Source organism: Nannospalax galili, unplaced genomic scaffold, assembly GCF_000622305.1.
Source record: "Nannospalax galili isolate Female #2095 unplaced genomic scaffold, S.galili_v1.0 scaffold85, whole genome shotgun sequence".
NCBI lineage: Eukaryota > Metazoa > Chordata > Mammalia > Rodentia > Spalacidae > Nannospalax > Nannospalax galili.
Window position 1 is genome coordinate 6,764,839 of NW_008358866.1, and position 22,475 is coordinate 6,787,313.

General features: G+C 37.8%; 1 protein-coding gene across 1 annotated transcript in view; it reads left to right on the top strand.

Annotated features, from left to right (window-relative positions):
* Window positions 1-22,475, top strand: part of LOC103725247 — a 128,321-nt gene that overhangs the window by 4,852 nt on the left and 100,994 nt on the right. Inside the window, exons 2-5 of the mRNA XM_008822581.1 lie at window positions 820-866; window positions 10,137-10,230; window positions 11,542-11,629; window positions 13,085-13,247. Coding sequence (XP_008820803.1) covers window positions 820-866; window positions 10,137-10,230; window positions 11,542-11,629; window positions 13,085-13,247 — 392 coding nt within the window. The remainder of the gene's footprint in view (window positions 1-819; window positions 867-10,136; window positions 10,231-11,541; window positions 11,630-13,084; window positions 13,248-22,475) is intronic.

Consider the following 22,475-nt stretch of genomic DNA (forward strand, 5'->3'; position numbering starts at 1 on the left):
TCCCGAAACAAGCCTGCAGCAGCTGCTCCAGACATTGGTGAGCAGCAGAACTGTTCCTATCTACCTACCTTTGCTTCAGTTCAGCTTTCTCACAGGTATTTTTAAGATTGTTTACAGTACAAAGAATTAATGGTCAATAAACTTTAATTTGAAAACTGAATTGTAAGTTTTTCTCCAGCCTGGTGAGATCTGCATCCAATCAAGCAATTTGTATCATAGAACAAGGACATTGATTGGAGACTCCTTTTTTTCAGAAGACATTGCAGTAATACAATGTGTTCCCCCCCCCCGCCGAACTCAAAAGTTTCATTCTAGAACTTCCAAATATAAACCACATTGTTGTTTTATCCTACAAAATAAAAAAAAAGAATGAAAATATTCATTCTTAAAAGTTTTGTAGCAAAACAGGACAGGGAATTATGCTTTTTTAAAAAATAAAGGACCCACTAATTAACCAGGAATATCTTTGCAAAACTGTGTTGAAAACAAAAGCATTATTAAAAGAAAATTTAAAGTATGGTGCTTTAAATACATGCAATGTTGACAAGTTGTTTATGCATATTGTCTTTTAGAATTTGGCTAATCAACATTGGATGATGCCATTTCATGTTTCTCAAGTAACTAGAGGAAGTGAATTAGGAATTAAATGGTACTGGTGAGAAAAGCATTTAGATAAATGACAATAATCAGGTAAAATGCTTGACTATGAATGAATGAATATAACTTAAAATAGGAATGACTAAATGAAAAACACTTTTATATAAAACCAAGCAATAAATTGCCTTTAGTTTTAATTTTTATGCTTATTTTTTCTTGTAGAATGTGCTCAAAAGACAACTTGTCCATCATGCACCCAAGATAAGAGAGTAAGCTAATTTTCTTATGAGGAGATTGTCTTGGGAATATGGTAAACTCACACATTTACAGTTGTTATTTGAAAGATGTGCTACATTGTTTTAGACGTTTTCAGAGTGGGAATGATTGATGACAGTTATGGAGATCTGTTTCTTCTTTTGTAAATCATCCTTTGTGGGTCTGGAAGTAAATGATGTAAACAATTTAGTACATACATGTACTTTTATCTGGAAAATTTTACTTGGAAAAGAAAATAATTCTTTGCTTGAAAAGAAAATCATACCAAAATTTTTGAAAGATTTTTTTTTCCTACAGGAAAAAAAAAGCAAAGAAAAGCAAAAAAAGCAAAGAAAAGTTACGACTTTTGAGATATGACAAAGATTTCCTTGTCAATTCTAACCCTTAAAGAATAGAAAGAATGGCATGTCATTCCTTAGCCACAATGTACTAAAGTCCTTTTTCTGATGAGCAAATGTCTGATACCGTTTTTCATTTCCAATTTTGAAGAAAGCAAAAATTCAGAAGTTATGAAACAAATAGTGTCCATTTGCATCAGAGAGTTCTGCAAAAAACCTTCAGAAAACCACTCTAGTCTAGTCTCTGTTGGAAAACTGACAACACCAGACAGAGATCCAAACCACTGATTTGAAAAGGACACATTCTGGTGACTGGTCTCTACCCTAGTGATCTGAACAATTATCCTCTTCCTCTTCTCTTCTTCCAGATTGTCTGTTTTAATGAGGACCTGGGTTTCTGGCTCAAGGAATTCTCCACACAATTCTTACCATCACCTGTGCTTCCCACAGCCAGCAGTGGCTTGGACACATACTGTCTCACAATGTCCTGACATCCTTAACCTCATGTTTTAGGATAACACTTGCAGCTCACACTCTGAACCATCAGTGTTGGCTGTTACTGTCTCATTTCCTGACATGTGTAGCTACTCTTAAGCCTCAACAAGATAAGCCTATCCCCCAGTCCTTTAATTCCCTCACTTTTCCTTCGGGTGGTTGGCCCTCCCCAGTGGATTCCCTTTCTTCATGTGAATTCTCATGGCTATTCACCTGAATGAAATAGTCCTCCACTTTTTGTTGTGCAAAGACTGTTATCCCATTGAATTTTCCATAGGCTGGATTTTGCTGGTCACACTCACGTTCCTAAAATGGGCTTTACTATGTTTTCCCTTTCCTCCTTCTATAAACTTGTAATTAGGCATAAGGGACTGATCAGATTCTGTGGGGTTTGGGGTAGCAATATTTCATAGTGAAGACTTATTACAAGGCTGATAAGACTGTGGTCCTGTCTTTGGTAATGTTAGAAGTCAGTGATGATCTCTTTACCTGGATCTATTGTGTCCTTGGGAGTTGAAAAAACTACAACTGCTTGAACAGCCTTGCCATCTTATTTTTAACTCTGCTGTCACTACATTGTCTAGCTCTGATTGGTCCTTCAATCAATCTATGTTTCAGTGCTATGCACTGTTAGCTGATTGCTGCTCAAGTACATCAAAGCCTTCATCAATACAATTAAAAACTTAAGATTTCCAGGATCACCTGAGCCCAAATACTTGCCATTATTTGCCTTTTTGGTTAGCAACATTTCCATTGTAGCAACTGCATAACTTTATAACCATCCTTAAAATGCCAATATTATCACAGACCTCATCAATCTCAATCAATAGCTTCAGTTCTGATTTCATAGATTATAAACAGAGTCTATAAGTATTAACTTTGTCCCCTGAATTAAAAAATTCCTGTCATTTTAATCCAAAGATATATATTTACCTTTTCTTTTAAAAGATTAATACTTCCTGGGGTTTTATTATAATTCTTTTGGACTTAAATCTGTACATCTTTAAATTTTATCTCATATGATATATATTGCTTTTACTATCATAATCCCTCTGTTCTCAGCTTCCCAAGGGTAAAGTCTGTGCATTATTCAACTTTTCATCAACAACATTTCACACATTTCCAAGCATATGGCAAGCATCAATAACTATTGAGTTAAATCTTGAGCCATTAGAAGCAGCTTAAATCACAGTATACTCTATCATGGATTAAGGTAGAAATTTTATTTATTTACTTTTATTATTTTATTTTATGTGTATGACTGTATTGTTTGCATGTAAGTAAGTGCACTTGTGGCGTGCAATGCCCGTGGAGGTCAGAAGAGGGTGTTGGATACCCTGGACCTGGAGTTACAGATGGTTGTTAGCCACCATGTGAGTGCTGGGAATTAAACCTGGGTCCTCTGCAAGAGCAGCCAATGTTCTTAAGCACTGAGCCATCTCTCCAGCCTCCAAGGGAAAAATTTATCCCAAAACATTTCCAAACATAAACCATTACGACAATTCTGAAAATATGTGTATTTGAGTGTAACATGAGAAACACTCCCAGCACCTTGTAGATTTGAATGAACTAAGAGAGAATTCCACATGGCTAACATCGAATTAAGATGTAATCTTTTGGAAAAATTCTCTGCCCTCCCCAAAAGTGGAAGGACACTGCTTTCACTGACAATTTCTATCACCTTCATTAGAGAGTTTTTAGGGTTTATAGGTGGCAATTCCTGAAGCAACCAAGAATATTTGAGTTCTCCTTGGACTCAAATAAGAATGTAAAGGTGGTGTGGTATGTCCTGGAAAGTCTTACCCTATATCCACTGTTCCATCGACCTCAAGAATTTATCTATACCAGCATCTAATTTCCACCAAGCATTCTGGTTTGGGTTGATACCATATACATTTATTCTTCTTATCTTAAAAAGAATCTTTAGATTCTGTCTGAATTTGTTCTTATAGTTTGATAGTATAGGACTAGCCTTCCTAGAATTAGAAAATACTCTTATCAAAAACAAGTCTATACAAAGCAAGTCATGCACAACCTACCCCAACTCAGTACTCATAAACACAATGAATGGAAAACAAAATATTGAGGCTGGGAAGATGGCTCAGTCAATAAAGTGCTTGCCATGCAAGATGAGGACCTTAGTTAAGATCCCTAGCACTCAGATAAAAAGCCAGGCATGATGGCATGATTTGTAAGCTCAGTGCTGGTGAGGTAGAAATGGGCAAATCTTACAGGGGCTTGCTATCCAGCTAGCCTAACCTAATTGGCAAATCCAGGGCAGTGAAAGACCCTGTCTCAAAAATCAAAGTGGATGGCTCTTGAAGGACAACTGAGGTTGCCCTCTGGCCCCCATGTGCACGTGCATACTCATATACATTGACACACATGCACAGACACATGCCCACACACAGATACAAGCACACACAGTGTGTGAGTGTGGGGGGAGAGAGAGAGAGAGAGAGAGAGAGAGAGAGAGAGAGAGAGAAGAGAGAGAGAGAGAAAGAGAGAGAGAGAATACTAATATATTTTCTCTAATTAGAAATAAAACTTCAAAAAATATACCAGCTGAAACAGGTTCAGAACATCTTTACCTGGTCTTTCACTGTCGTTTGGAGTTTTTGTGCATCCCCGTTGAATCCTTGAGATGATGGTTCTCAATCACGATGTCACAACAGTGATATTGTCCCAAGCAAATTTTGTTTTTTAACTAATGGGAGTTATGATTGAATTTTTAATTGATTAAAAAATAAATCAGGGTAGATTATAGGTTACCTCTACAACTGAATCTTTCTCTTACATTATATCCTGATATGGATTATTGGCCAGGATAGAAAGGAATAAAGTTACAAGCCAAATGGGACTTGTAAATCTCTCACAGCTTAATTTACCTATTGAATAGTTCACATGAAAGGACTATTATAAAATGGTTGTACAATAGATTTATAAATGTTGTAACTCACACCCCCACAAAGATACCCATTTTAGTTTTCATTTATCTGATAGTGCACACACACACAGACATGAGTAGGGTGTAAGACATGAAGTAGGAGAACAGAGAATTATGGGTTCAAACCTGAGTATGTGATTGAACCTGTATATATCCCCTGTCAAAAGTGCCCTGACTATAAACCAACCAAGAAACAAATATGAACAGATATTATGAATTATGTTCCATGGCAACTATTCCTGACTTCGTACTTATCTTGGTGTGGTCCTCCTTTTGCAGCATGATGCTCCCTGAGAAGTTTAAGGCCATCTGTAAGGCTCACATTCTTTTTTCTTCTGAACTCTCTCAACATCTTTCTCTTAAACTCTCTTCTCTTTCCTATCTTCATTAATTTCCAAGGCTAATCCTCTTAGTCTCTGGCCCCTGTGTCTGCAGATGGCTCAGCAGACAAAAGCACTTGCTGCAAAGCCTGATGACCTGAATTTGATCCCTGGGATTCACACAGTGGAAGGTGAGAACTGACTCTTGAAAGATGTCCCCTGATCTCCACATATGCATCGTGGTATGTATGTGAACACACACACACACACACACTAAGGTAACTTTTCACAAACTCAGAAGTACACCTACCTTCACAAACTCAGACCCTTTCTCCTTTCCTTGATCTCTCAGTGTATTCCTCTACAGTGCCTTCTTTCTTTCTAAGCTCAAACTGGAAAAAAAGATCCCAAACCTCTTTTTTGGTTCTTTTAAGTAGCTAATGTAACTACTTTACTACTGCTCATCACACAGTGTCATAACATCTTTAGCAAACTGGCTTGAAGGTTATAAAATGTCTTGGCCTTTCAAGTCAGTCAGGCATTCTCCTGGAAGCTGTTCTTTGGTGATCCTGACCTTCTATGGACTCTCATCTTTCACTTGTCTCTATACTTCCCTTACCAATTCCTCTCTCCATATTCCTAAATGAGATCATCTCTTTTTAAAAGTTTTATTATTATTAATTTTGTCTTTTTGAAACAGGGCCTCCCTGTAGCCCCAGCTGCCCTAGAACTTGATATGTAGACCAGGCTGGCCTCAAACTCATAAAGATCTGCCTGCCTCTGTCTCGCAAGTGCTGGGATTAAAGGCATGCTAACTTTTATTATTTTTAATTCATGTGTGAGTGTTTTGCCTGCATGTATGTGAGTATACTGTGTGTGTGCAGTGCCCTTAGAGACCTGAAGAGGGTGTCAAATTCCCTGGAACTGGAGCTACACACAGTTGTTAGCTGTAATTTGGGTGCTGGATACCAAACTCAGTTCCTCTGTAAGAGCAGCCAGTGCTCTTAACCACTAAGCCATCTCTGCAGTCCCCTGAGAGCATTTCTTAGTGTTGCCTGCTCATCCTGCGCTCTGATCTGCAGTCATGGCTTCCACCTAAGATCCCAAACGCATGTCCTTAGACCGCCTATATCCCCAATCGTCATGCTCACAGTTGCTTGAGTGACAGTTCCTACTCAGTATATTTTAATTACTCAAACTGAAAATCTGTAACTAAACCATCATTTTGTCTTCCCCAGAGAAGCTCATTATCTTTATTTCCTTCTCCATTCTTGGTGTCGTTCTCCCAGACCTCTAATTTTAGAAAGCTTTGGCTCCTTGTCTTCCATAAAACATCTGCGGTCCACTCTTCTTTCTATGGCGCAACCCAGACCTTCCTTTACTGCTGCTCTATCACACTTCCCCACCCTGTCCCTCCAATCTCTCCTGATGCCTGATTCATTTCAATTATATTTTTTATTATGTCACCTTTGAATTCCAAATAAATCAGTTCAATCTCTATTGTTAAATAAAACACAAAACATAAACTCTTTAGTCCGACATTCATAACCCATCACAATCCAAGAGATGTTTATCTTTCTGAATTGCTCTACAAAGCCACCAGGACAGATTTTCACTCTGGCTACTGTGTTTCTTCCTGTTCACTGTACACATTCTGCCTTTCCTCCAGACCTGTACCACACTCTCCTTATTGTTTGAAAGAAATCTTATCCAGTGATTCCACACAGAAGTGATTACTTTCTCATTAGCTATCACATTTTAAATATGTTCCCATAATTTTGAAAATAATATTCTTTCATTCAGAGATGTGAATTGTTTGTCTCATGTACGCATGCATATTGCATGTATTAGAAAGCAAAAACAACTCTTTGCACATTTGTGTAATGTGCTGACTCTAGCATCTGTCAACACACATAAGATTCTTTTGTTCCATTTTATGTGCACTACTTTGATGTCTCCCTTTACAAATGAATGCTCTCATTTCTATTTGTTTGCTAGTACAATATTAGCCATTTGTTTATACAATGTTAACAAACCAAAAAACATTATGTATTTCATCCCCCAGAATTTTCATTTTAATGATATTTCCTTATGAAAATAGAAAATTGATATCCATAAAAACATTAAAATAGGTTGTTACTCCTCCAGTTTTCCTATGAATCAATAATAACCATCACCCTAAAGCCTTTTAGCTGAATTCTCAGCTGTCACATACTTAAGAGGTTGGGATTGAAAAGTCCTTATATTTGTGTGGGTCACCTTCTTTAGCTACAAGAAAAAATCCATGTAATTTGTCTTAAATTATACATTACCGATTTAGGGATGCCCAATATATTATACCGTTCCTCTGGGCAATGAATACGAAGTTCAGCTCTTTGAAGACTTGTTAGCCATAGTTACAGTAGTTAAGGTATCGTATCTTTTTTATGGTAAGTGATAGAAGCTCAACTCAGATTAATTTAATAGAAGGGGGAATTCACTCCCTCACAAAATTGGGCAGACTTGGCTTCATGCTCAGCTGAATTTCAAAGGGTGCCATTCCCATTCTTCCTCTCCCATTCTTTCTCCTTTCAGCTCCCAGCTCTGTCTCCCTGTGGACTGACCTCTTTTTCTCCCACAGCACATGGATAGTCTCCAAATAGCTGAGGAAGAGGCTCACTGCTAGCCGATCTCTCTCAATATCTTTAACTCCAAAGAAAGTTCTAATTGGCCCTCTTTGGGTGTTCTAGTCAGGCTAGCATATCTACTGGCAAGAGGTATGAACTATCTTGAGTGTCACTGCCTGGGTCAAATGAGTACTCTAGTTGTAGGAAAGGCGCAGAGAAAGGCTGATTGACAGCTATAAGTCCACACAGAGTTGAGTGAAGATGCCCACAAGTACAGAGGTTATGATTATCAAAAGAAGAATCGCAACACGAGATGGGCAAACATAAAAAAAAAAAAAAAAAAAAAAAAAAAAAAAAACAACTACTCCAATCTATTGCATTTCAAACTTTGCCCTTTCAGGATGCACATTTAATCTAGCCTCATAGTTTTAAAAAATGTCCCAGTCAAAATAATGATACTAGTCCTCAGTAAAAATTAGATTTACCCATAGTCACTGTGAGCTCTGCCCTCAGCATTAAGTCTAGAGTCTCAGTGAGACGTGTACTATTCTTGTGTTCATATACGGTGCTTGACGGTCCGTGTTCCATCAAGTCAGCTATACAATCAATTAAACCAACTCCCTAAAGCCCACAAAAGAACAGAAAAGAAAAAAAAATCAGGATAACAATAGTGAAAATTCTCATTCATAAAAGAAGATAGTGGTTAGTGATACTGTAACAAATTGAGTCTATGCCATGCTTTCATCTTGAGTTTCCCTGGCCAAGCAATGAGTTCATTGGTCGCCAGGTGTCTGGTTACCCAGGCTTGGCTTCTTAAGGAGCTCCCTTTTCCAGAAACGGGCACAGGAGAGAAAGTTTCCTTTGAGGAATGTGTTTGCTGCTTTAGGAGCTCGTCCACTATAGACCTGTTATAGTTACTGGGTCCTGGGAATCAGCTTAGCACTTTAAATAACCACAAATTCCATTCTTTTGGATTCAGGTTTATTCTGACAACTTATCTCTCTTAACAGTTTGCTATGGCATGAACTTAATTCTTTGAATCTCTGAGAACTAATAGCCAAGGCCAGCAGTAGGCTCTCATCCTTGAATTGGGGCTTTGACTTTGTAGTTCCAGTCGTTAGGCCGGAGCCTAAGATAACAAGGTCCGTTTGACCCAAGTTGCATCAGTATAAGATTTTCTTTAAGAACTTAATTTGGCCTTTGATCTTGACAAGCATGAAACAAAAGCTGGTCTGAGAATGTATGAACTCCAGTGTGGGGGGGCGGCTATGGCAGGGTGCCAAAGGGGAAGGGGGAAGGGAATATAAAGATTTTATGCATGAAATACACAAAAATTCAATTAAAAAAAGACAATGTTTTTTTAAAAAGAAATAAAAAAAAAGAAGCAGCTTTACTTCAAAAACAAAAGCTGATCTGTGACATAACTCCTGTTTTGGGACAGTGCCTAAGAGATGATACTTTGCATTGGGTGAATTACCTCTGCTAGATTCAGAATTCTACAGCAAGAAATGATTGGGGTAGATCTAAGACCAGTCTCCCAGAACTGTTTACAAACCCAGAACCTGGCTGCCCTCTTTACTAGCTTTGTGATCATATTATACAAGTTATTGAATTGTTTATGCCTTACTGTCCACTAACAGTGTACATACTAATGCCTAGTTCAGAGGATTGTCATGAGGATGACATGAATTGATACATATGCAAGAGTTAAACCACACTGTCACATGGTAAGCCCTCTGTGAAGGCCGTTTCATCACTGCCATCTCTTCTCTTCCATATTCTGATCTAACCTCATACAATAGTTTTCATCATTGTGCTTTTCTGTCATTTACCTTAACAAGAGGCTTAGAATTCAGTTTCAATATTTCCACATACTTGTCTGACCATCAATGAGCAGAAGGTGTAAGGAAGCGAGATAAAGTTGATTGACAGCACCACCAGGGCCACATGGAAAAGGGGAAGATTCTCCCAGAGGAAAGAGTGGATGCTGCAGGCAAGGGGCTTGGGGAAAATGTTGGAGCATTTTAAACACTAATACAATCCTTATCACTACTTCATGAGACAGAGTTTGGGGCTTAGTTCCTAAAATGCAGAATCTGAGAAAAGAATCCAGGTGCATGTGATAGCTGAGTGACTGAGCTTTAATAAAAATCTCATGAAAGAATGAAAGATTCTGCAAAGAGGAAAGAGCCAAGAGAAGATGAGAGGTTTCAGTTGGAGTCTGCATTTAACCTGACCCATGGGCAGCCTGTGGGTAAAAAGTCACATAGCAGAGTTGCTCATTAATGGAAAGAAAGATGCTCACTGTTTGGAGCTCTGTATTAATCAGTTTCTGGCCTATGAGGATAGGAATCTTAAGGGCAAGATGATCCTCCTGGGCCGTCGTTCCAGAAGGGAACTTGTGAGGCATAGGCAGCCAATACTCACTGCACTGAGGTTTGGGGACATGGGGCTAGTGAAGAGGATCTTGACAGGCCACTAATGACTTCTAGAAAAAGTGTTGAGGGTGGCTGCTATTTATTGAATATTCTTTTATTTTTTATTTTTCCAAATACAGTGTATTTGGTGCAGAGAAGAAGGTATTTGCAAAAAATATTGTTTTCCATATGCCAATTGTCAATTCAATTCTATATTTTGGGCAAACTGCAGAGGTGAGTTCTCCTTATTTAAATTTTAATGTATGTCATTTCAATTGATTTGCAAATACTAGTTATATGGTACATTTAAAGGATTTTAGGTGTTGTATTTGCTTTAGTAAAGCACTCCAGTCCAGGGCCTCTCTTCAACGCCTCTCCCTGATCTAGTCTCACTGGTTGTTACAAGGGCTGTTACTTCAGATTGAGTCAGGCAGAAATCTTCCAGTAATGCTTAATAGATTAGATTTCATTTGCAAAAATCTCTGATGTATGATATTAATAACCTAGTCAAAGGATGTTTGTGTTGTGATGTTTTAGGAACTCAGAGAGTGTATTGTATGTATGTATGTATGTACGTATGTATGTATGTATGTATGTATGTTTATATATGTGTGTATACATGCTAATACTGATCCCAGTAGTGTTAGGACAGTATTTCCTCAGCTAATATAATCCACATTGAAAATTGCCATTCAGAAAGATGACTCTTGAGGTCTGAGAAAATATCAACCATCAAAGAATCTTTATATTTGTAATGCCAAATTTTGGCATTATGTGGTAGTTTCTAAAGCAGAAAGATGTAACAGTATTTTTCAATGAATTTTCCAGAAAAGTCAAAACAGATGACTTTCTAGGTGCACCCTACCCTTTTGAGACAGCTCCATCTAACCAGTTGTCTGGGCTTTTTCCTTAACTGAAGTGAAAAGATACAATTTTGCCCTCCAATCTAGGGGTATATTTAAGTCATCTGTAATCAAAGCTTCCAAAGAGGAGCACTTTGCATTTTTATGAACAGAAACTCTGGTTTCCTATTTTATGCTTTCTCTTCTAGTTTCATTTTACTGTATACCAGGCTAATAAGCTATATGGTACTGAATGGGGGGGGGGAAGTTTACCAGAAGTAGAAATATCTTTTTCCAAGCAAGTATGAGTTGTCTCTTTGATAGTGAGTTGCTGGCACCCAAACAGCAAACCACTCCATGCTAGCTCTGTGCACCTTCACAAAAAGAACAACCCCAGGTACCTTCTATCTTGTCTGTTGAGAAAGTACCAGAAATGAAATAGAAGGCAAAATAAAAGAAAAAAAATAAACCAGTGGTCTGTTTATCAATTTACCTCTTTTTGCAACCCAGAAGATTTTCATGTTAGTGATTATGTGTTCATGGAAATTTTATTGAAATATGTGGTGCATTTTACTGTATTGCCATTTTCAACAATGGTTTGACAATGTTGTTTCTAAAAATCAGAGAGCATGATACTAGAAAAGTTAGAAATATAAGAAGTTTCTAATCTGTTCTTAATATAGGTTTCCCTCATGTGTTTCAGTTGACCTGTTTGGAATCGTGATGCTGATACTGGTCGCAGTAATACTAGTAGGATTCCTGTGGTATTGCATCGCCTTCTACTTTTACATGTATGACTATGTTCATTTTATCCTTATGAAGAATGCAGTTTAGGTTGGCAGCACTGACATGAATACTCAGCTAGTTAATATAAATTGTCTAGCTTTTTATATAATGGGAATAATGTACCCACATGGTAAGAAAATATCAAAAGGTACACACAGCATTATAAAATGAAAAGAAAGAATAATTGACTTTCCTACCCCAGCTCCACCTCTAATGGGTCTTTCCCTGAAGTAGTCCATTCAGCAAGGTTCTAGCTGTAGTTCTGTTGATTACCTCCATATAATTGAATTGAATTCTTTCATGCCATATTAACTTCATATGTCATCCATTAACTTCCCACCACATGGTGGCTAACAACTGTCTGAAACTTCAGTTCCAGGGGATTCAATGCCCTCTTCTGACCTCCATGGCATTTCATGCATGGGTACACTTACATATATGCAGGAAAATACTCATACACATAAAATACAAATAAATAAATAGACAAAGCATTAAATTATATTATATATTTTCTTTCAAAGATTATGATATGTTATATCATCAGTCATCACTTTTTATATAGTGCTTATGAGCAAAACAGCAAATGCCAAGCTGATGAGCAGGGGCCTTAGCAACTACCCTGTGCTGAAACTTCTTTTAGTTACAATTTAAAAGAAGACATGAATCCTTTCTGTACATATGATCTAGCAACTGTATTTAGTTCTGGTTTAACTTGGCTGTTCATCTACTACCTCTTCCTTTTAGATTTCTTTTATAGACTTTCTATTCCTTGTTCATTGAATGGGCACAATATTCATGAGGAATTTATTCAGTTAAGGAACTATTGTACTTAATAATCCAACCATCCCTGCTAGATCCTAGTACATCAGCCTGCTGGAGATGTAGCTCAGCACAAAAGCAATTGCCTAGCATGCATAGAGCTCGGAGTTCAATTCTCAACATTGAAAAAAAATTCTTAAAGACACATTAATCATTCAGAAATATATATTATTTCATTTGATATAACATTTTTAATCAAATGTATCAAAATTAAAACACTTTTTAAAAGTCCTAAATGTTAAGAAAATATGTTTGATTGCCCATGTATTTGCTGTCTCCTTGTCTTTATTCTTTAGCAAATAATTACTATTTGTTATGCTATAAGTGTCTGTCACTAAAGATAGAATGATGAAAAAGATCAATACTTTACCTTTATGGGGGACAGAAACAAGTAAAGAAACAATTGTTAATTCTATTGTTACCTGATTTATTTTTGCATGATATTCTCCTTATTTTAGTTATATTTTTCTTAATAAAGGGTAAAAATTATCCTGGTGGGTAGACAAAAAAAGAATTCAACTTAATAAAGCAAGGAAGATAATATATTACACAGATAAAGTCTGTCTAATGAAATAAGATAATTTCAACTGTAACTGTTCTGAAAAGAAACCTAATTGTAAATTTGCCATCATTTTGAACAGGCGGGAGGCCATTTATTATCCAAGAGGTGGACAATTTCCTGTTTACAATTGGAGTGCTGCTGGCAAGTGCTTTCACTTATTTGATAGATGCCCTAGGTTCTTTCAGGGACGGACAGTGGGAATTCAAACCTTACTTATCACAGATATCAGAATTCAAGTACAAGTTGGAAACATAACAGATTTCATTATTCTTGTTTCTAAGATACACTTTTATAACCTCACTACTGAGACTAAGATTGGCTTTAAAAACAATAATCACAATATTGTCAGGGAAGTGTTAAGGATTTCCAACCCCCCACTTGGGGATTTAAGACAGTGTGGGCTGGGTATGGTGGTGCACGCCTTTAATCCCAGCACTCGGGAGGCAGATGGAGCAGAGGCAGGAGAATCTCTGTAAGTTCAAGGCCAGCTTAGTCTACATAGCAAGTTCCAGGCTAGCTGGGGCTACAGGAAGACCCTGTCTTAGAAGGAAAAAAAAAGAAAAGAAAAAGAAATAAAATATGAAGCTTATGTTATTATTTAACCACAATACTCTCACAAAGGGGCTTGCTTATTTTCTATGAGTGACAGAAAAGGCACTCCTCCTGGCCCATCAGAAGATTCCCTGGGATTAGGAGGTCATTGGACAACTAGCCTCATGGTTCCCTCAAACACTTGATCTTCTCTTTATCAGAGTCACCCTGATCTTATGCTGCATTTTTTACTTGACCCCAAAATATTAAATTAGCAGTAGCATTAAAATCCTAGAATACAACTCTTTTGTGTATTTATGGGTACTTCGTGGTAAATGCTTTTAGAAACTGGATACATTTTCACTGAGTTTTGTTAGAAAGTGTTTTAAAAGGTAAATTTATTTTCTTTTTCCATAGAGTACAATGAATAGATAACTGGAAAGAAGATCTTCCAGAGAGTGAAGGAAACATTTCTTCAGTGGTAAGCTTTCCAATAATACTCCATGAATTTTCTATACCTTACTCCCCTGCCCCCATTTCTTATTAAACAGCTTTTCAGAATATGTAATTAGAATTATTATGAAAGAAAATCAAGGTGAAATCTTTAAATTGTATAGGCAAATTTTCAATCCCTGAACATGTAACAGAAAGCAACAGAAAATGGAGACATAAGAGTTTCTGAGTCAGGATATCTTGTTGAAATCTGGGCTTAGGCTAGCTAAAGTTTTATTGGTAAAAGTTGTCTTTCCACAAAAGCAACTCTTCGCTCTATGGATCTCTTCTGTTCTTTTTTTCTACTTGCATTTCATTTACTTCGTGCTCTGATCCTTATTATTTCCTACTAACTTTAGGCTCAGTTCCTTCATTCTTCCTTTTCAAGTTCTTTGATGTATAACCTTATGTATGTAGATGATTATTCTTTTTTGGGTCATCACTTCTATAAACTTTTGTCTTAAACCTTTGCTGCACCTTATAAATTTCAATATGTTGTTTCTCTCAATATGTTTTCTGACTTCCCTCTGATTTTTTTTTTCTTTGATCTTTTGGTGTTCAGGAGCATGTTGTTTAATTTCTACACATTTGTGAATTTTCTAAGTTTTTTCCTTTCTAAATTTTCATTTCTATGCTGGTTGGTTCTGGCAACTTGACACAAACTGGAGACACCTTAGGAAGAGGGAACCTCAACTGGGAAATTTCCTTTATTGGATTGGCTTGTGGACATGTCTATGAGACATTGTTGAATGATGTGGGATGGCCCAGCCCACTGTTTATGCTTCAGTTCCTCCCTCCAAGATCCTGCCCTTGAGTTCCTTCAAGGATGAACTGTGATGAGGATATGTAAGCCAAATAAACCCTTCCCTCCCTAAGTTGGTTTTGGTCAGTGCTTTATCACAGTAGGGTGTTTCCTATATGACATCACATTATGGCTCTGCATTAATAAAAACAGCTTGACTCTTAGCATCCATTTCAAGGCAAGAGTGGGTCTGAACTGTTGAGGATCTGTTCTTTCAGAATTCTCTTGAAACTGTGCTGTTGAACAGGGGCCAACTGTTCGTTTTATTGAAACAGTATATCCAGCATGAAATGGAGAAGTAAAAGTTAGACACTTAGCTTAGAGAATTTTACCCTTTCTGATACCTAAACCTAGACTAACACCCCCACACACATTATCAGTTGAATCTCATCTATTTTTTACAACACAAATGGGATAATCTTCACATCCCCATTGTTTCCTATGCCTTTGCTATTCGCCACATACACACACCTGTACGTACATTGTTCTGGGCCTAACTCATGAGGGACTAAGGTCATATGCTCAGGTTCCAAGAGGAGCACATGGTACAGTAAGCTTGGCTACATTATAAACAAGATAAGATTAACTTTTTGGTTGCAAGATTAGGTAAAAGTCGTTTGTCCAGAGCATGTCCATATTGTGAAAGTCATTCCCACACTGCAGCAATAGAAAGCTAACTAGGGCAGATTTGTAATATTGTAGACAGAAAAGATACTTGTTATGATTTCAGTTTTTTAAATTTTAAAAAACCGAAAGACTTTTAAAGTAAGATTTCTTTTGTGTCCAGTGTATCCTGGGAAATGTTTCATAAGTTCCTGACAATGTGTATTCTGTTGCTGTTGAGTGGAATGTTTTGCTTATGTCACTTAGGTTCATTTAGTCTAAAGCACAGTTCAAATCCCACATTTTCTTGTTTTTCTGTCTACATGGTCTATACATTGTTGAAAGTGGATTATTGAAATTCCCTCCTATTACTGTATTACTGTAATCAGATCTATTAAATATTTGTTCACATGCTTAAGTGTTCGGTGTGTATATTTACATCCTTATGTTTTCTTGATGAGCTGACTCCTTTGTCACTGTATAGATACCATAACAGCAATAAATCCTTACCTATCAATCATCTTGAATGTAAATGTGATAAATTCTCTAGTCAAAAGGCACCAAGCTATTGAATGGATTTAAAAACAAGCCCAACTATATGCTGTCTATAAAAGATTCGCCTTCTCTTTAAGGACACACATGAACATATAGTAAAAGATATTCCATGCAAAGGGAACTCAAAAGAGAATAGGGCTAACTATACTTATATCAAACAAAATTCAAAATTATAAAAAGAGAGAAATGGTGATGGAGCTCATTTGGTAGAGTGCTTGATTAGCATGACTGAAGCCCTGGGTTCAAGCCAGCACTGAATAAACTGAATGTGGGGTATACATTATAATCCCAGTACTTGGGAAGTAGAGGCAGGAGAATCAAAAGTTCAAGGTCATCCTTAAGTACATAGTAGTGAAAGAACAATCTAGGATACAGGAGACCCTGGCTAATAAATTTTTTAAAGGGGGTGGGAGAAATGGCTCAGCAGTTAAGAGCACTGTCTGATCTTGCAGAGGACCCAGGTTCAGTTCCCAGCACTCACGTGATGGCTAACAACTGTTTGTAGCTCCAGTTCCAGGGAATCCAACACCCTCTTCTGGCCTCTTAAGGGCACTGCACACACATGGTACACTCATATACATGCAAGCAATACCCCCCAACTCCCCTCAACACATCTCCCTCCAAATTAATGTTTGTTTGTTTGTTTTTAATTTTTGAGACAATACACTGAGTCCCATTAGTGCTGTCCATGGGTGTGGGTTTATCCACTGGTGCATGCCCAATCCATTAATGATTGTTTTCTCAAAGAACAGTGATTCTCCTCCCTCAGTAGCCATCAACTAGCAATAGCTCCTCAACCATGTGTGAGGCATCAGGAGTCCCTTCCACCAACAGTGCTCAACAAATCACATGAGGAGCTCTGGAACCAGCAAGGCCTTTGGGGATTGTCCCCTTTAGAGGCAACAGAGTCAAACCTCCATATCAACCATCATTAGATGTGGGATGCACTACACAAAGAGCTCTTTTTGACAGTTTCCAAAAAGGGCTTGACACCTAGAAGAGAGATCTGAGTGACATGCCATTATAGGCACCACAGCAGCTGATCTAGGAGGATGGCAAGGGCAATGATTCTGGGGTGAAGATAACATTTTTATAGTATTCATTAAAAGCATACTCTTCTTTTCCCTCTTTAGCACTTTCTTTAAAGCTTAAATAAATCTTTAAGTTCCTTCCAGTTACTTCTTTTCATCATTATTGAGTTGATTATTCCATGGCTTGACCCATGCAGAAACTGGGCCATAAATGACCTTTTCAATGTTCAAGTTTAGTAAGTTTTGGAATAAAACTAATTGTGATAGTAACTTAAAAATTAAATATATGCCAACACAAGATGGTATATTTAGTTGGAAAAAAGATAATTTAAAAATGGAATATTTTGGGTAAAGTAGGTGAAAAAAAGATCTAATGGGTCAGAATGGAGAACAGCAGACCATGTCCAAAAATATAATTTTCATCTAAAAAATAAGAAATGAAACTGGCCTACTTTTTCTATGAAGGACCAGTAAATATTTTAGGTTTGGGGGCTCTTCTAATCCCTGCCACAACCACATCACTACTCTAGTGAGAAAACAGCCATACACAGTTCATAAATGGATGTGTGTGATATGCTCCAATAAAGTTTTATCTTCAAAGACACACAGGATGTTATATTGATGCATGAGCCATAATTTACGGACTCCTGGTTTAGGCAATATGGAAAGATCACTGAATGACTCCAGGTGTTTTCCCAACCTGCTACACTGACTTAGAATGTTTCTTTAAAGATGCCAAATAAAGAAACTGAGGGAAGGTGCAAAGAGAAGAGCTGAAGAAGGTAGTTGAACCTACAGCCCCGTGGTTTTTGCCCTGTTGTTGATTTTCTAGGCACAGATTTTCATTTCATGACATACTACCTTTTCAGACTTCACAGTTGTATTCTTCAGAAATATTCACTTAAAAAAAATAAAAGCAACAGTCTAATATATTGCTCCATTTGGGAGGAAAAGTGTCTTTCTGGTAAGTTTGTGTGACTCTTGACAGACCTTTCAAGCTCTATGCTTCATTACACAGCTGTCCAATGAGAACACATTTGATACTTTTCCCGGAATGTGAAACCTATGTGGAAAATTTGCCTCACTCAAAGAGACCATTTAATAGCTTTTTGGAGTAAAGCGGTATTTTCCACATTCAACTTGCTCAGCCATATCCACAAACAAGGATATCAATAGGGAAATCCATAAACAGGGAGACTGTTAGGAAAAGCCTATCAATCTCTAATTATCATGATTGTACAACTGATAGAAATTTGCTTCAAATTTTAATCTTTTAATTTGGGTGCCTGGATAATTTAAAAAGTAAAATTAAAGAGCAGCCTTTACATCCTTTGTAATTAAAATCATGAAGAAAGACTTAACCTGCTGTTTTCTCTGGTAGATGGCACCAGTTAAAGGCAAGCGGGTGAGTAGCAGAATGATAATAGCTTTGTTACCCTGACTGTAGACTAGACGATTGTCTGAAATGCTTGCTTTCTCCTCAGCCCTAGGAAAATGCCTTTCTCTTACTTCACTCGCCAGCTTTCTTCCTCTATTTAAATGTTAATTACACATTTCTGATGCATGCAGGCTAGCTTTATTCACTCTGGGAGCTCAAGAAACTAATACTGTCATAACCAGCTGTACAATTTTGGAGTCGTTTACTGGGAAATATTTTGTTCTTTTTTTTTCTATTTTCATTTTCACTTAAAAAAAATCAAAACCAAACAGGGTTTTTCCAGTTAAGTGGTGGGCGTTGGTAAAATTGAACAGTGATATTCAAGTCATGTCCAGCCAAATGATGTGTGTATTTTATTATCTTTTAATTTCCTTGGTAGTTCTTGCTTATGTGTCAGTTTGGTACAGAATACTGTCTTTCTCAGAAGTCAGTTGTAGTAATTTTAATTACTGACCCCCCCATTTTTCCTTTTCTAAAATTGTATCCTTTTAAAAATATTTTATATTTTTTCTTTTTTAATATATTTTTATTTATTATTTTTATTTTGTGTATGACTGTATTGCCTGCATGTGTGTAAGTGCACCCACGCCATTCAATGCCTGTGGAGGTCAGAAGGGTGTGAGTTATGGATGGTTGTTAGCTGTTATGTGGGTGCTAGGAACCAAACCTGGGTCCTCTGCAAGAGCAGCCAGTACTCTTAACTGCTGAGCCATCTTGCCAGTCCCTAGACTTTATTTTAAAGGTGATGTCAAGACATTACAAATCTGGAGGTTAGAAGGGGTAAAAGACAAAATGATCACTCTTGCCAAAAAAATATACCTTCGTGATGTTATGGGAGGTGGGGAACTTTAAGGTTGTGAGTGGCTTAGAAAAGAAAGGTTGAAGCAGGAAGAATAGTTTAAAGAAGCTTGCCAGATATTAAAGTGAGCACAAGCAAAAACCCAAATGAGGGTAGTGGAGATCTGGAGGAGGGGAAAGACCTGAATGCCATTTCAGAGTTTTCAGCTTATGTAATTGGAAGACAGTGATGCTGTTAATACAGAGAGGGGAAAAGATAAGAAAGATGAGGAAGTTTAATGAAAAGAAAGAAATTCGTTCACTGAAATTGTGGGGACGGCGAGATGTGCAAGTCAAAACTCCAATCAAGAGTTGGGAGGTTTGGAGCAGATGTTTGGGCAGGGGACCTAAATGATGAAACAGTGTGCATGAAGTCTTGGGTGTAGGTGAGAATAATTGCAGAGTAGGTAGAGAGAACAGTGGCCTGAGAATGGGTCTCAAGATGCCCTTAATCTACAGTGTAGAGAGGCTGTGGAGTCTTCCAAGGGACTGGGACTCGGAGGAGGGCCTCCCAGAGTGAATGAGTCAGAACGCGCAGTGCTGAGGTGTAGGGTGGGACAGTGAAGAGCAGGAAATGCATGGCCCAGGCAAAAGCTGCTCCTACACAATCTATTTTATAAACTGCTGTAATGCTTTTAAACTATTATAGTGTTTCAAGGTACTAAAAAGCACTTTGCCAAATAATAGGTCCTACAGCAGCTGAAAATAGGTTGTAGCTTCCCAAAGTGCCTTGAATGACAGGATACATTCTATGTACTAAGAGGATGGTCAGTCATACATAGTAAATGTTTTCTTTTAAGAGAGTGACTGCCTGGAGCATTATGCAGGGAACGAATCTGAGCAATATCCAGGCTCTGTGACAAGGAGTACTGTGATCTGGCACTATGTGCCCAGGGATGAAGGAGTGGAGAATACGCTATAGGAGTCATCCTTCTCTCATTTGATGCTTTCTAAGGCACTGTTAGCACTCTACAGTGGCATGATTATCAGCACCTAATTCATCATACATATTAATGAGAGAGAGATAAATGTCTCTTCACATTTGTAGCAGCCCCCAGTTTTCCAGGGCCCAGATTCATAAAATGAAGATAAATGTCAAGCTCTCTAAAGTAGATGAGTGAAAAACTTTATATGTCTTTGATAGGACAAATAAGTGAGAGTTGTGGACATGCCTTATACTGAGCTCTTTTCTAATACAAGCTGCGAAGGCTCTGTGTGTGTGTGTGTGTGTGTGTGTGTGTGTGTGTGCACGTGCGCACATAACTTTAGTTGTATAGGAATTTAGATAATACTCCTAAGGGGAAGATGATAGGAATGTGTAAGGAAAATTAAAAGAAATTGCTTCCTACTGAAAGAGGAAAAAGGTTAAATTTCTCCAGCTCAAAAACTTTCATTACAGAAACCCTCAGGAAGGGAACATGAACAGTGAAAACTGAGTTGAATTATTCACCGAGGGCATTCTTGGTACCCGCATTGATGAGTTCAAATGAGGGCTGGAGAGATGGCACAATGGCTAAGAACATTGGCTGCTCTTGCAGAGGACCCAGGTTTGGTTTCCAGCACCCACATGTCAGCTAAAAGGAGAATTTGATGCCCTCTTCTGTCATCTGTGGGCATTGCATGACACAGGTGCACTTATATACATGCAGGCAGTATACTCATGCACACACAAAAAACCAAAATATTTTAATTAATAAGCTTAAATGAGCTTCTTCCTGTTCTATTTTGTAAGTATTCATTGCAGAAATGTATTGATTTTAGTCTTGAAAGTTCTGCATAATTACTTTTGGAAATATTATAATTTAAATAATCATTGGAATTAATTTTTATTTAAAAGATTCGGGTGTGCGTGTGTGATGTGTATGTGTATATGTTTGTGTTGTGTATGCACACGTGTACACAGGTGTGTGGGTGTACTTGCCTGTGCATGCATATGTGGTGGTCAGAGGTCAGTATCAAGTGCTTTCCTCTACTGCTCTCCACCTCACGTTTTGAGACAGGGTCTCTCACTGAACCTGGAGCTCACTGTTTCTGGTGGCCATTGGAGCCTCAGGAGTCAGTCCATCTCCCTGTCCTCCTGCTGAACCCTAGCACTGGGTTTATGGATGTGCAGTGCTGTGCTGGGTTTTATGTAGGTGCTGGAAACCCTAACTCATGTCCTTATGCTTTCACAGCAAGCGCTTTACCTAACTAAGCCATCTATCTAGTCCAGAATTACTTTTTAAATAATTTTATTTTGCAGAATTTGAGAGCTCTAACTTTTTGTGTTTCCTCTAGCAAGAATTTCCTCCAGCCATCATCTCTATGTCAGAATATAAGCCCCTTGAGGGCAGAGTTGTATTCGAATCATTGGCCTTGGCTGGTCTGCTGCCTGGTCTTTCCTCTTTTTTTTCTTTTTTTATACACTGACATTTTCAGAGTCTGCTTTCACAGCTCCCTATGAAAGTGTAATATTTTGAGGGTGCTTGTCAGCAGAAAATCTAGGCTCCAATTGCTGAGGATAGTCACAAGAAGCATAATAAACAAGGGAATGTCACTAGTAACTTAGGAAACAGGTCCACAGTAATTATCACGGTAATTTAAAAACCTTAATTCAAAATTTCATCCCTGTTCATTTTATTTTTTAGCCCCAGACAAGTTCCTACATGAGATAAGAAAGGACCTTTGAAATGTGGGCTTAGGAGATGGGACAAGCTCCAACAACTGTGCTTTTGCTGTCTTGTGCTCTCAGTGTTACTTTTTTCCCTTGGTTTGTTCCATCATTGTTCTCTCTTAAAAGGGTCTTTTGCACCAATTCCTGCTGTCCATTCATAAAACTCCTTTTCCCCCTCAAAGTTCATCTTAACTGACATCTTCAAACAAACAGTCTTGGTCTCCCTTAAACATATGTTCTTTCCTCTCTTCTGCTGCTAGTGGTAGGGTGGATATTATTTCTTACACCAAGAAGTATAGACTCCTCGCTGCTCTTTCTATGTCTCTGCTTTCTTGCCTGTGAAATAGGGATTCAAATAGCTGTATGTCCATGTAGTTGAGGTGATACAATGTGATAATAGCACTTAGCATACTCATCCCGCACACAACAGCTACAGTAGCTTCATCTTACAGTTCCTAGCAGGTAGTAACTACATACCAATTCTAACAATGATAAATTAGTACTGAGTTTGTTTTGCCTGGAACTGAT